General features: G+C 38.9%; 2 protein-coding genes across 2 annotated transcripts in view; one reads left to right on the top strand and one right to left on the bottom strand.

The window, feature by feature from the left end:
* Window positions 1-858, bottom strand: part of LOC144642542 (uncharacterized) — a 15,428-nt gene extending 14,570 nt beyond the window's left edge. The window contains exon 1 of the mRNA XM_078501517.1: window positions 844-858. The gene's annotated coding sequence lies outside the window, so the exon portion shown is untranslated. The remainder of the gene's footprint in view (window positions 1-843) is intronic.
* The window catches only part of LOC144640553 (uncharacterized), a 14,505-nt gene extending 1,006 nt beyond the window's left edge, over window positions 1-13,499 (top strand). Inside the window, exons 2-18 of the mRNA XM_078499664.1 lie at window positions 712-786; window positions 1,013-1,154; window positions 1,414-1,485; window positions 1,684-1,755; window positions 2,815-2,886; window positions 3,142-3,213; window positions 3,762-3,833; window positions 4,326-4,397; window positions 4,991-5,062; window positions 5,600-5,671; window positions 6,872-6,943; window positions 8,103-8,177; window positions 8,521-8,575; window positions 9,390-9,519; window positions 10,574-10,717; window positions 11,153-12,691; window positions 13,195-13,499. Of these exons, the coding sequence (XP_078355790.1) occupies window positions 712-786; window positions 1,013-1,154; window positions 1,414-1,485; window positions 1,684-1,755; window positions 2,815-2,886; window positions 3,142-3,213; window positions 3,762-3,833; window positions 4,326-4,397; window positions 4,991-5,062; window positions 5,600-5,671; window positions 6,872-6,943; window positions 8,103-8,177; window positions 8,521-8,575; window positions 9,390-9,519; window positions 10,574-10,717; window positions 11,153-12,691; window positions 13,195-13,499 (3,113 nt within the window). The remainder of the gene's footprint in view (window positions 1-711; window positions 787-1,012; window positions 1,155-1,413; window positions 1,486-1,683; window positions 1,756-2,814; window positions 2,887-3,141; window positions 3,214-3,761; window positions 3,834-4,325; window positions 4,398-4,990; window positions 5,063-5,599; window positions 5,672-6,871; window positions 6,944-8,102; window positions 8,178-8,520; window positions 8,576-9,389; window positions 9,520-10,573; window positions 10,718-11,152; window positions 12,692-13,194) is intronic.

The following is a 13,499-nucleotide window of genomic DNA, read 5'->3' as shown; positions in this document are numbered from 1 at the left end:
GTTGAAATTCTCAGGGTCAGTGTCAGCGCGAGCAAATATTAAACTTTGCATGTTTTGTTCTGTTTTGAAAGTTATAGCACAAGCACATTTTTCATCTGCATTTTAACTACTGAGGGGAGAGCCAACAGCTTCAAAACCTCAGGGGTTATTTGCTTTTATATCAAGCTTATCTGTAGAGCAAACTTCAGCCACTCTTGAAGCTAGAACACAATGTTTTCTTCTCGTGCTTGCAAAATTCTCGAGTCCGGTGACCGCTTGCCGACGCTTTTTTGTGAAAAACTGCTTCTGATTAATTATGTGTATTTTAATGGATTCCTTTTTGTAGTGAGTAAGTTTACATCGATCTCCTTTCTTATTCAATCAGCTCTAGGATAGTTCATCTTGGACAATGCATGGACAATGCTATTTAAAAGACTAGGTGGGGTACAGCTGACGCATGCTGACGGAGTGATCGCGCGATTAATTGGAAACTAAACCTACTAATCGATTAGTTGCCAAGCAAGGCTTGTAATTAACCAATCAGAATCTGCAATATCGTCGAAATGAGTACTGCTTAAGTTAAATTCCACTGGCCTTGTACCACTACAGATTTCACTTACTGTTCAAAAAGACCCAGAACTGTCGCTGTGCTTCGTGTGTTTTTAGTTGATTAAGTCACACTACACTTTTATTTTTTTTTCTTTAAATAAAATGTTTTATTTTCTTCCCCAGCATTGCTTGTAACATGCCCAGGAGGAAAGTGTGATCCAGACAGCGACCCCTTCTGTCCGATAACTCCATGTATAGGTATAAAAATAAAGAAAGCTAGTAATTTATATTTATTATGCGTTATTCAATTCCTACCTTCTTCCTTCTTTCGTCCGTTTCCATTCTTCTTCCTTCCTTCCTTCCCCTTCCTTCCTTCCTTCCTTCCTTCCTTCCTTCCTTCCTTCCTTCCTTCCTTCCTTCCTTCCTTCCTTCCTTCCTTCCTTCATTGACTTATTTATTATCATGTGTTTTCATTCCACATAAGCTCCAGGCTGTACCCACGACTGTGATTGTGGCATTTACAGTCCGACCTTGGAAAACCCATATGCTATTTTCTGTGATGAACGGAATATTCAAAACCTCACCTCTGAATTTATGAAAGGAATATCAAACAAAACAAGGGGCTTGTGAGTAATAAACTGATACACGCATGTGTTAACCCTTTCCAAGAGCGCAAGTGTTTGCCACTCATGCATATTGCACGAAGCTCTTCACAAACCAAAAATAACTTCCAACTCTTCTTCATCGACGAACTCGTCAATAAAAAAAAAAAACATGGAATAAAACTAATACACTTCTTCCAAATAACCCAAATAAGTGAAATTAGTATCCGTATAAAAGGTATTTTATATTGATTTAGAGTTAATATTTCCTGTCATCTTTTAGAGCTTTAAATTACAACAAAATCGAGACTATTCCAAATGGAACGTTTGCAGGGCTTCCTCAACTCATTCTGTTGTAAGCAAAGACAATCAATAGCATAAATCATACTGGACTATTTTTTATTTATATATTTATTTATTTTTTGTTTTGCGACCATGACTTCCTGCAAATCTGAAAAACGTCAGCGGTGTAATAATAACGTTATACAGTCCCCTTTTCAGACAAATATTTTTTAACGGATTTACTCGATTCAACGTTTCCTTTGTTTGTTAGAGATTTGACTGGCAACAGACTTCGTGAGTTACACAAAGGAGCATTTGATGGACTTTATAGCCTGGAAAAATTGTATGTAAATTAACATTCTATCGTATTCAGTTACCTGCATTTTTACTTTTTGCCGAAATATTTATGCAAATCAGAAACAATTATCTAGAAAACATCAATGCATTGGACTATGCTAAGTGCAAAACTACATGGAAAACCAGCACTGAGACTGTTATCTTGCCGCCGCTGTTGCTGTGTTAGCGAGAAACAACGGCCAATATTTTAACGACGTTCGGTGGCTGACTAAAAGCCTACTTCCCTGAATAACACCCAGTTAATATGCTTTCCATGTCATTTGCGGTATTATTTTAACTTCGGGTACACGTTTCGGCCATTTCTTAAAGCAAAACACGTTTGTACGATTGCAAAATTCGACGCCATTGTGTTTTGCATGAGTTCGGCCAGCCAGTCCAAGATGGCGTCCAAACGCTGAGAAGGCATGGCTTCCGATCGATACCCACGGGATTGATCTATAAAACCCGCAGGACTGAGTTCGGAAGAAACGACGCGATTATTATGCGTTCTCCTTCGTCGAACGCAAATATACCTTATTCACGACAGCCGCCATGTTCGTTTTCATAGTTACAGTGCAAATTAACCACGTGGTCTGCCAATGGAGCAAACACAATAAGGAAAACAATTTTCGGCTTACCGTAAAATTTCAGTACCTGTGCAAACATCTCGTTCGAGAGTCACTGAGATAATAGAAAACTATGTTCGAATTGTCATTAGTTTGGAATGCCTCTCTGTATTATTAACGCCAAAACGACCCACATTCAAGTGAATGCTATCTCCAATTGAATCTGAAATTATCTGTCCTCAAGCTGACGGCCTTATGCGCCTACTGGCGCGACGAGACATGATGATGAAGCTGACGAAAATACTCAGCCTTATGTTCTTTAATCTCTCATCTCTCGGTGAATCCTAACCGGAACCAATTGATAGAGATATCTCCTGTGATTAAAAGGCAATCTTTTGAAGCTGTTTAGAAAGATTGCACAAATTTCAATATGTGCAACAAAATTTGCAAAAGTACGCGAAAATAATTTTCACCAGAGCTGCTGATAACTCTTTCTGTAGAGATCTCTATTCCAACGGACTGCGTTATATTGAGGAAGGAACCTTTCAAGATCTTGAAAATCTCGTATTTCTGTAAGTCACGTGAATTCCTTATGTCTTTTGTAACATGCAACATCTTCTGTAACATATAAACGTTTGGCGTATTCCTGAAAATTTCTTGTTGAAGAGCGATTAATTTTTAATAGTGGGACGACTACGATGATGATGATGATGATTATTATTTCTTACAAGAATTACAGAATCGCACCATGTTTATTCCGTTTCCATTATGACAGAATTGTCTTGAAAGGTGTATTTTACACTGCTGTTTTGGTCTTTGTACTTTAGAATGGCTTTTGATAACAAACTCAGAGAAATCCAAAGAGGAACATTTGCAGGACTCCGTGGATTAGTACTCCTGTGAGAGGCAACATTACAACCCCTTATAGGTTAAACTGAATTATACAGGTATTTTATTAACCAGATGCGAGGGTCAGAGAGGTAGGATATCGGCCGCGAGTACAAGTCTAGCAGCGAGTTCCTTAAGGGAAATAGATACATAGACAATTAATCTAAGTTATTTTTTCGCGTTCTCAGCAATGGTGTGATAAAAACAATATGCCACCTCCTTTGAAGTAATATGTCAAACACGAGCAGAGTGTTGAAAATACGACGCGCAGCGGAGTATTCTTGACGAAATTCGAGGTGTTTGGATAGCCGATGAAACACTGTCTCAAGTGTTTGATATATCTTCTCAATCGAAAAAAAAAAAAAAACTGCAGAGTAAACAGAGAAATAAAATCGGTAAAAAATCTATGCTAATTAATACCGGGTATCCAAACCTCCTTCACGGTTATGATTTTCTTTGTTTTAACTCGATGAATCATTAATGAGTTTGAAAACTGTTGGATAAACAGATTTTGAAAGGTCATGAAAAATAATCATTCCTTATTCTATGGCAAATGTAGGTACTTGGAGGAGAACGAAAAAGAGACAATTGAGGAGGGCTCGTTCTTAAATGTTCCTGGAATTGAGAATATGTAAGGAATAATCCTATTTTAACATAAATGGGCCCGGGAGCAATTACTACAACAACAACAACAAATAATAATGATTTTAATAATGATTTAAGTAGGTTTCTGCGTGATTTTATAACTCAGGAAAACCATATATATAAATGGAATTTCCATAAGTATAAGGAGGTTTTGAAGCCGGAATGTCCTGTTAAAAAAAGGGCATGGATAATTTATTGCAAGTTTATTTTATTCGTGACTGAACAGTTCCTTTGATGAGACAAACTTGCTGTTTGTTTCTGTGTAGCTTGTTTTAATATTATTTAATATTAAAACGAAGCTTAGCTTATGCCCTTCTGTGTGCAGAAGGGCATATCTTCAACACCTTTTGAGAAGACACAGACTGCTTCCAATAAACGGGTGTTACTGAGTGAATGAAACCTTTTCCAATCTTGTTGCACGCTTCAAAAAAGTAAAATATACCATAATTTTTTTTCCATAACATAATTTGCCTTATAGAAAATTGAAAAGTAACAAACTACAGCGGGTGGCAAAAGGGTCCTTAGATGGTCTTCGTGGACTGTATTCTTTGTAAGTTTTTTAAACAAATACAATCCTAAAAGGCTCTTAAACGTTTACTTGGTTTAAAATTAGGATTTATTCATCTCAGGGGAAAACTACTCCATATTTATTTAAAAAAGCACCGCTTTGACATGGTATTGATGTTAACAATAAATTGTCGTGACAACCGTACTGAAGTGAAAAAGACATTAACATCAATCAACTACCAGGATAATTCGACAACTGAGAAATCTCGAAGCTTTACGTATATCATAAAGAACCGAGAAGCTGGTGATGGTGGTTACTGCGTTGTATTCCCTTCTTTCTCCTCGCCTCCCGTTTTCCCATGTCCAGGAATGTGTGTGTTTTTTTTTACAGCAAGCGATTTACGTTTAGCTCTGAGCGTAACTAATCTAATGTTGTGTCGGGTTAATAAACTGTATAATTGTTCATTAGCTTCTCAATAGAGAAACGAGCGTAACGACCAAACGGACAGCGAACTATGGCTGCAAGTCTGTATGATCAAATACGACTTCGTCTCAGTATTCGGGTAAACACGAAGAAATGTTTCAACTAGAGAAACGATAACATTAAGGCTACTCGCTTACTATGCCTCTCCGTAGGGAACTTTCTTATAACCGCATTTCCTTCATTGAGGATGCCGCATTCAAAGACCTAACAAATATGGTGTACTTGTAAGTATTGTAATCAAATGTTGCACTGACACAATGTATGATATTCGTCCTTCATCGTGTAATTAAGAAACTAAAAATACTTAACAATTAGAAAGCGTGGTCGAAATTTTATTGGCTGAAAGTTGGCGAGGGAGGAAGCCCCGAGTTGACTATCAAAAGTCGATAGAAAATGAGAACGATCCGTGTAATTGTTTAAGCATACCAGAGAGACCAATCTATTCAGCATAAAAGTGAAATGAAATTTATGAAGTACTTTTCTAATGGTTTTGGTTTGAGATTTCGGGAATTCTATTTGCTAGTGCTCCTAGGACAGTCTATCGAAAATAAGACCTACCTTGCGTAGCCAATTGAGAGTTTGCCTAACAGTCAGTCACTGGGTTACGCTAATAAAGCATATCCTGTGAACGTCTCGGGGTATTTACCTTTGCCAATTTCACGAGTCGTCGAGGGATAAAGAAAATATATGTCAGAAAATGCAAACCTAAACTTAAACAGCTTTAATAGTTTAATGATAACTGCTTCATGTTCTTCATGCAGGGAATTGTCGTCGAATTCTTTGACAAAAATTGGCGCCAAAACGTTTGAAGGCCTCAACAGTACTACGTTCATGTGAGCAGAATACTCCATGCAAAAGATATTCTTTCCAAAGATTATTGAATTGATAGCAGGGAAATGTCCAGTCTTAACTGACTGAGTGTAGACCAGTGACTCCTAAGTTGCATTTATTAATACAGTTATTCCTAATGCGGCAACATCAAAGCTACTGCTCCTACTACTACCATTGTTGTGGGCGTGTTTAAAACACGAAATGGCGAAATGGCGAAACGGCGAAATGGCGAAATGGCGAAATGATACTGAAGATAAAAGCCAAAGTTATACGATATTACCGTCGTACTGGAATTTTCATATGTTGCCGAATTCATCCTTGTAGATAAGTCCCGAAAAATAAAAGAAACTGCAATCACAAATTCTCCGTCACGTAGACCCGTCACAACCTAACACGAACCTATGGGTAATTTGGATTCCAGTTTCTCCCTGTTAACAGGGCGCTGTGTGATACGCCTAGGACATTGTTGATCGAGATGTCGGCATTTCGTTTAGACATCGGAAGAAATGATTTGTTTATCTCGTATTTGCCACCGACTCTCGGCTATGAAGTAATTCTTTGAGCTCCAACATTCAAAAGAAATGGATTAACAAAACCAAACCTACTTTGCGATAAAGTTCATACACGATATCAGTGGCAAACGTTCTTTGCACAGAAACGGAGTAACGTTCGATGTCTATATCAGTCCTTCGATACAATGTAAGCTCTGTAGTGCAGTGCAGATACTGATAGGCAACTTGGCAAGTACTAAATGAAAAAATATCCTGGTGTGCTGCGACCTTTCAGCAATACGTTCAATTTGGCGTTGTGATAAGTGACAAGTATTCATTATATTCCTGGGCCAGAACATTGAAATGTTCCCTTGAAATAATTCAGTCTAGACATGTAGACAGAACTACCTTGAAGTTCAAAAGGAAACCAAACTATATTATTTACATGTATTTATCTTAACATTTTGCCATTTCGTCATTTCGCCATTTCGCCATTTCGCCATTTCGCCGTTTCGCCATTTCGCCATTTCGTGTTTTAAACACGCCCCATTGTTGTCGCTATGGCTGCTGCTATTTATTTAAAGAAAGTTGTAATCTTATCATTCTTAAAGAAAATTGAGGTAGAAATTCCATGGTGCACAGAATTTCAAAGCTTTATTTTTAAAATGTATTTATGGAGACGGCTGACCTTATCATGCACATTACTTGTAGAAACCTGGCTAACAATACCATCAACCAGATTGATGATGAGGCTTTTAAGGACTTATACAGTTTAAAATACGTGTAAGTAACCACACGAAAATACTTCTTTCATTAATAAATCAGTGGTTGTAATTTTGTTTTATATTTGGGAGGAAATTATACAAAATGCTGCAATAACCCTTTGGAGCCCAAATTAATTTTTGTGAAATTCTTCAATTTTGGACCAGTCTTATAAAATTTGCTATGTCTTCAGTTACATTTGTCATATTAAAGCCAAATTTGGATATGTGACAAACAAGACATAGGGCTATCCGACAATCAACATATTTATTAATAAGTTACTTATTAATGATGTCTAACATGTGGTAGATTATTAAGTTAGTGTCATGCAACATGTTGACTTCAATGCTTTTCAGTGTCCTGCACTCTTAATTTGGCCATGAAAATTACTGCATATGTCTAGATTGATAGCCAATTTATTTAATATTATTTTGATATCACATTTGCTACCTTTGACTCTTTCAAAGCTACATCAGGCCCCTAAAAACATAGTAGTTGAGTGTCACGCGAAATAACTAAAAGCAACTTTTCTCCCTAGCTTCAAAAACAAATGTTTCGTAGCCTTCCTGGATCAGGAGAATCTTCATTGCACTCATAATCTTCAATATTATTGTCATGAAGGTTCAGTTCCTCTTGTTCTTCAACAAAATTATCATCCTCGGAGGAATAACTTCATTATTTTCATCCTTGGTGTCACCTTGTAAACCTTCGGCATCAGAATTCAACCATCGTCGGGTATGTCAACGTTTTCGTCGAGATAATCGTGAATATTCATCCAAAATAAAACTTCCCCTACCTTCAGATATGTCGGGCTAAGTCAAGAAAAACTTGTTCTCTTCATAACAATCGAAAATTTTACCAAAATTCTGCAGAAACTCGCCAAAAACAGCACAAAATGGTGGAGAATTATACTGCCAGGCGTTGCAATGCAGGGGAAGCCTGGAAACTAAAAAGCGGGAGTCCGCTGAGCGAAATTGCGAGGTGTGCTTTGCTGTTCGATATATCGGACACTGGGCCGCATCGAAAATAATCGAAAACCATCTACAGATTTTTTTTAACAATTTCATTTAATAATACTTCATAGGATTAGCATAAAATATGTATGGTAAAAACCGTAGAACATTCCATAATAATTATGAAACCGGTATAATATGATCAAATCTTGTTGATCCTGTTTTAGGACGGTACACCTTAATCAACTGCAAGTTATTCCAGCTGCACAACATTATGCACCGAGAAATCTTAGCCTAATTTTGTAAGTTGAGGAGTAATCTTATCCCTTTGAATCATAATTTACTAGAATCTCAATCTTCTCTTGACAATTAGGTACTTACGGATATCTTTAAGGTTATCGCATCGCATTACAAAACTACATTCTCACACAACACATTAGCCATATCACCTCACACGGAACCCCAAAGGTAATTACGAGAGTATGTTAGGCTAATGTGAAACAACGTGACAAAATAGGAAACGCAACAAACCGGAATCACACAAAAAGAACAGGCGACAGAAAACTCGTCACTGCATCCAGCAAAAAGTATCATGGTCTTTATTTGGTTCCAGGAAATTAAAGAACTCTTTTCTACTTCTTCCAGTACACCCTCCGATCAACCGCCAGTATTGACGATTTTCGGTGATATATATTTGCAATTATTATTCAACAGATGCGCGCGCTGCCCATATATGGTCAAAATGTTAACGATATCTGTCATCCGTACATAACAGATATCCTGCGATATTCGTAGGTTACGAAGATTCGTCCGAAATCTTGTAAAGCGCTGCACAATTACAGTTTTTCTACGTGCAAAATGTGTTTCGTTTACAATTTGTTGAATAATAAAACAATTATCCTGCTCAATCTTGCGGAATATCGTCTGATTTTAGCCAACTCGGCCTACGGCCTCGTCGGCTAAGTATCAGGCGATATTCCGCGCGATTTCGCAGGATAATTGTTAATTATAACCCACCGATTAATTTTCGCGCGCGCTTACTGGACAAAACGCATCACGTGGTACAAAATCGGACGACGGGTATCAGCGAATATACCCCGTCCGATTTGATATCCGTCGCCCGATTTTGTAGGCAAGCACAAAACAAACGAATGAAGTCACCTTATTCAATTCTAACTTTTAATGAATTCACAGTTATAAAACTACGTAAACCACTCAACTTACATTTGTTTCAACCACACTTACGCCGGGTTTATTACGTAGGTTTTCTCCTATAAATTTACTGGCGATAAAGCGTGATGAAGAAATTAATCGAAGGGTTATAAAATAAATAAACCCCTTTCTGGCTTGCTGGTATATTGGAGGATAATGCCCTTGGCTGAAAGATTGTCCTCTAAATTTCACAGTTGCCCTCGAAGCTACGCTTCTCGGTCAACTGTTCATTTTTCGACAATCTTTCAGCCTCGGGCATTATCCTCCAATATACCAGCCGCCTGAAGGGGTTTATTTACTAAATACCATTGATAGAGGGAGGGTTTGTCTGTAATATACCAGACAATGCCTTCGATCGGATCCAGCTGATCTGCAAGCTTTGTCCACCTGGGACCTACTCTTCCTACTTTTCTTGCCTGGTATGCCCTGCAGGTAAGTAAACGTTATTTTAACTGGTAAAATTTTAACAGGCAAAAAAAAGGAAAGTCTGTGTCCGAACCAATTGGCCCATACAGCCGGAGCTTATCCCGGTTTCCGTAGCATTAAGCGACTAAGAGTATTGCTACTCCCCTCTGGCTGGGATGCTAGTCCATCGCAGGGTTACCCCCCAGCAGTAAATTCGCCGGTACCCATTTATACACCTGGGTGGAGAGGGGCACTGTGAGAGTAAAGTGTCTTGCCCAAGAACACAACGCAGCGCCCCGGCCAGGCCTCGAACCCGAGCCGTTCGACTCGGAGTCGAGCGCGCTAACCGTAAGGCCACCGCGCCTCCCTTCAACAGGCAAGGCAATGGTGGGGGGGGGGGGGGGGGAGGGGTTAAGGGAGGGCAAGGAGGGTGCCCTCTCCCCTATTTTCTTCAAAATTGTCTAATTGTAACCGACCGTCTTTCAAGAAGTATTTTGCCATAAGAATTGGGTTGTTGGTATCTCATATATAATGTGAACCTTATTTTTTCTTGTCTTCTTTGCTATGCTAATTGATGAAGGTAAAAAACACGTGTGAAACTTTAAATCGAAATGAAGTCTTTTGTTGTATTGTTGTGAAGCGAGGTTGCGTTCTGACCGGAGTCCCTTCACCCCTACCCACTTAATTTTGTAGATCCGCTCTTGCTTTGCAAGTTACGTTGTGTAGCTGCAACGTAACTCGCAATGTAAATACTTAGTGATCTGTCAGGGTATATGTAATGAAGGTATGTCAAGATGGAGAATAAATATTCATTGTGGTATACAAATTAACCTCAGATTGAATAGGAAATAACCCACAAAAATGACCTGGGTCCCAATGTCAGAGCTTCATATCTCAGATGGTAGCTGGGTAAGGATGGAACAGCACCGCGTAGGTCACCAGTATCGCAAAGTTAATCCTGAGTGTAACAATTAGTGTGGGTGGGTTAAAGAATTTTTACATTTTAATATTTTTACTCATAAGATATTGTAATCTAGCTATTTTTTAATTTTTTAATTATTTTTTCGTTTTCTTCTTTTAGGTGGATTCTACCAAGATATCATGGGCTATGTTGGCGATTCCATTAGCCATGGCATGGGCTGTAAGGAATGCCCACCAGGACGATTTGTTCCACCAGATGCTGCTCCTGGTAAAGCCGTCACAGAATGCAAGTCCTGCCCAAAAGGTGATTTGTCGTTTTTAATTATTGGAATAAAACCAAAAAACAAACTGTGCTACGTTGGCGGCGGATGCAAAGTCTTAAGAGATAAGTCCTTTCAAAAAGATTACAGGCAAAGAGGGTTGAGTGAAAATGGGTGTTGAGGAAAATTAAAAGTGAGAGACCAACCCCTTTTATCAACATGGTTCTAAATACTGTCTTAGCAGTCTAAGCAAAGGTTAAATAAAAGAGAAAACTGAGCTCCCTCGATGTCTTTCTGGGCACTTTTATAACAGAATATGCAATGTGAACTTATGCCCAGGAAGAGGAAACACTGAGTTTCCCTGATGTCTTCTGTGCACTTTTATAACAGAATATGCAATGTATGTATTTTATGCCATGGTGTATAAGGGAGAATAGCAATGTTTTTTCGTTTCTTAGATACAACTGTTTATTTTTTAGGAACCCAGTACAACAGACATGCTGGATTCAGAGCTTGTCACTGCATTGAAGGCTTTTTCCGACTTAACAGGTTTGAAGGTTGCCTGCCATGCCCTTCCAATGGCCTAAAGTGTGTCAATGAGTCGTTACATCTCAAGGCTGGGTTCTTTTGGAAATGGGAGTCCAAAAACAACATGCTTGTTTACCACAACTTCACAAAAGAGCTTCAGATTGAAAGTGACTGGTACGACCGCGAGAATTCCAAATATCACTTGGCAATTCCAGCAGTATACAAGTGTCCAGTGGGAGAGTCGTGCTTAGGAGGAATGGAGGCTAAATGTTCAGAAGGTTATACAGGGATACTGTGTGCCGTGTGCAGCGAAGGGTACTACAAAATGATTTCGAACTGCCAGAAGTGTCCTTCTCTACCCTGGTTAGTCGGGCAAATTTTCCTCGTCGCTTTTATTGTGGCCGTCATTGCCTTTTCTTTGCTGCTTGGAAGGAAGAGCAAAAACGCATCTGGTAGATCTATGACTGACATCTTCCTTGCCCGCTTGAAGATATTCATCGGATTTTACCAAGTAACTTCTGCAACTTTAGATGGATTCTCCTACATTAAGTGGCCAGTCCCGTTCCTGAAGCTTGTCTCTTATGCCAAGATCCTTCAGTTAAACCTGCTGCAGATCGTTCCACCAAGCTGCATTAAAAACAACATTCAAGTATCCAGCTACACCACCCTGATCTTTTTTGTAGTCTTTAATGCGTCGGTTATCGTTGTTGCCTGTTTATACTTTCAGCTAAGAAAGCTGTACATTATTAGGAAGAATAACACAACTTCCAACGATATACACGATTTTGTTGCGTCAACAAAGGAAGTTTGCTTCCGAAATACCTTTCTACTATTGTTCATTGTTTATCCAACAACATCAACACGGATCTTCCAAATGCTTCCTGCAGCATGCCACGACATTTGTGTGGATAGCAGGGGTTCAAACTGCAAGTCATATCTGAGGTCGGACTATTCCTTGGAATGTTTCACTGACAAGTACCAAAGATTTTTCATTCTCAATTGCGCCTTGATCCTCTATGTGGTTGGTGTGCCTATTATAACTTTACTTCTTCTATACCGGTATCACTATCTTCCACCGCTGGATGAAAATGACACTGACAGGCAGATCGGGATGACATCAGGATTGAGTTTCCTGTACGAAAACTATTCCAGTAACTGCTGGTTTTGGGAGGTGCTAGAGTTGGCCAGAAAGATAATCCTCACCTCAGTGATCGTTTTCATCGGTGGAGAGAGTCGCACCAATCTTGGGGTGGCAGCCATTATGTCAGGACTGTACACTGTGCTGTTTGCCTCTTATCAGCCAATAAGCGATCGGTTTGAACACTGGCTTCAACTGATGTCACTATTGGCAACCTGTGCGAATATGAACGTGGGAATTTTGTTGAAGATACCTGAGGAAAACATCACAGGGATTAAGACGGAAATTGAAGCAGTTGCAGTGACCGTTCTTCTTGTGTTTGTTAACTTGATGGTGACTGTCATGATGATAGGTAACTTCCTTGTTCCGACAATTCATTAATTATTTAGCTATTTATTTCTAAGCAGGCTTAATTTTAGTCATTAATTAATCAGTACTTGAAAGGCAGGAAACCTTAACTTGCTTGTTGCCATTCGTTGAACCACGGTCTATTACCTTCCCTAGTGTATTCGGGGTAGACTAAATAGCAATGTAATGAACAAAAGTAGGAGAACCAAATTTCTTTGAGTACCAAAACGTGTTTTAATTTGTTTCGTGATCTCATCATTCGTTCGATACGTGAAGAGCCCATCTTCCTGACATAAAAATATATATTTTCGAAGTTTTATTTTAAAGGTCTCGAAAACGGAAGTATAGTAATTGAAGGGTACACTTGTAAAAGTACAAAGCGTAAACACACATGCGAGGTCTCCTCCTGGGCGATATAGGGCTTAATAAATGGATACATGTTGAGTCTAGGTATCTTACGGGAGTTATTTTTAAAATGCTTAGCGTATTGTGCTCTTTACTTTACAGTTCGCTACTTGGTGGACTTTTATCAGTTTGCTCAAAACCTAAAGAAGAACCCAAAGACTCGATGCAGTCTGAGCTGCTGTTTAACTATTATCACCTTTGCAAGTACTGCTCAGGATGGTATTGCAGATGGAGAAATTGAAAGAGATGTCACACAACAAATAGATGTGGAACAGGGGCCCAGCATGAATTGCACGTTCGAGGATCTCTCCATACTAGAATTGCAGGATTCAAAGGCAGATAACTACAAAAACACAAAGGATGTTCTATCACCAGAACTTAAGTCCTCGATCCTCGAGTGGCATTAG

Source organism: Oculina patagonica, chromosome 2 (genome assembly GCF_052425735.1).
Source record: "Oculina patagonica isolate OP01 chromosome 2, crgOcupat, whole genome shotgun sequence".
Classification (NCBI taxonomy): domain Eukaryota; kingdom Metazoa; phylum Cnidaria; class Anthozoa; order Scleractinia; family Oculinidae; genus Oculina; species Oculina patagonica.
This window is presented reverse-complemented; position numbering and strand designations above follow the sequence as displayed.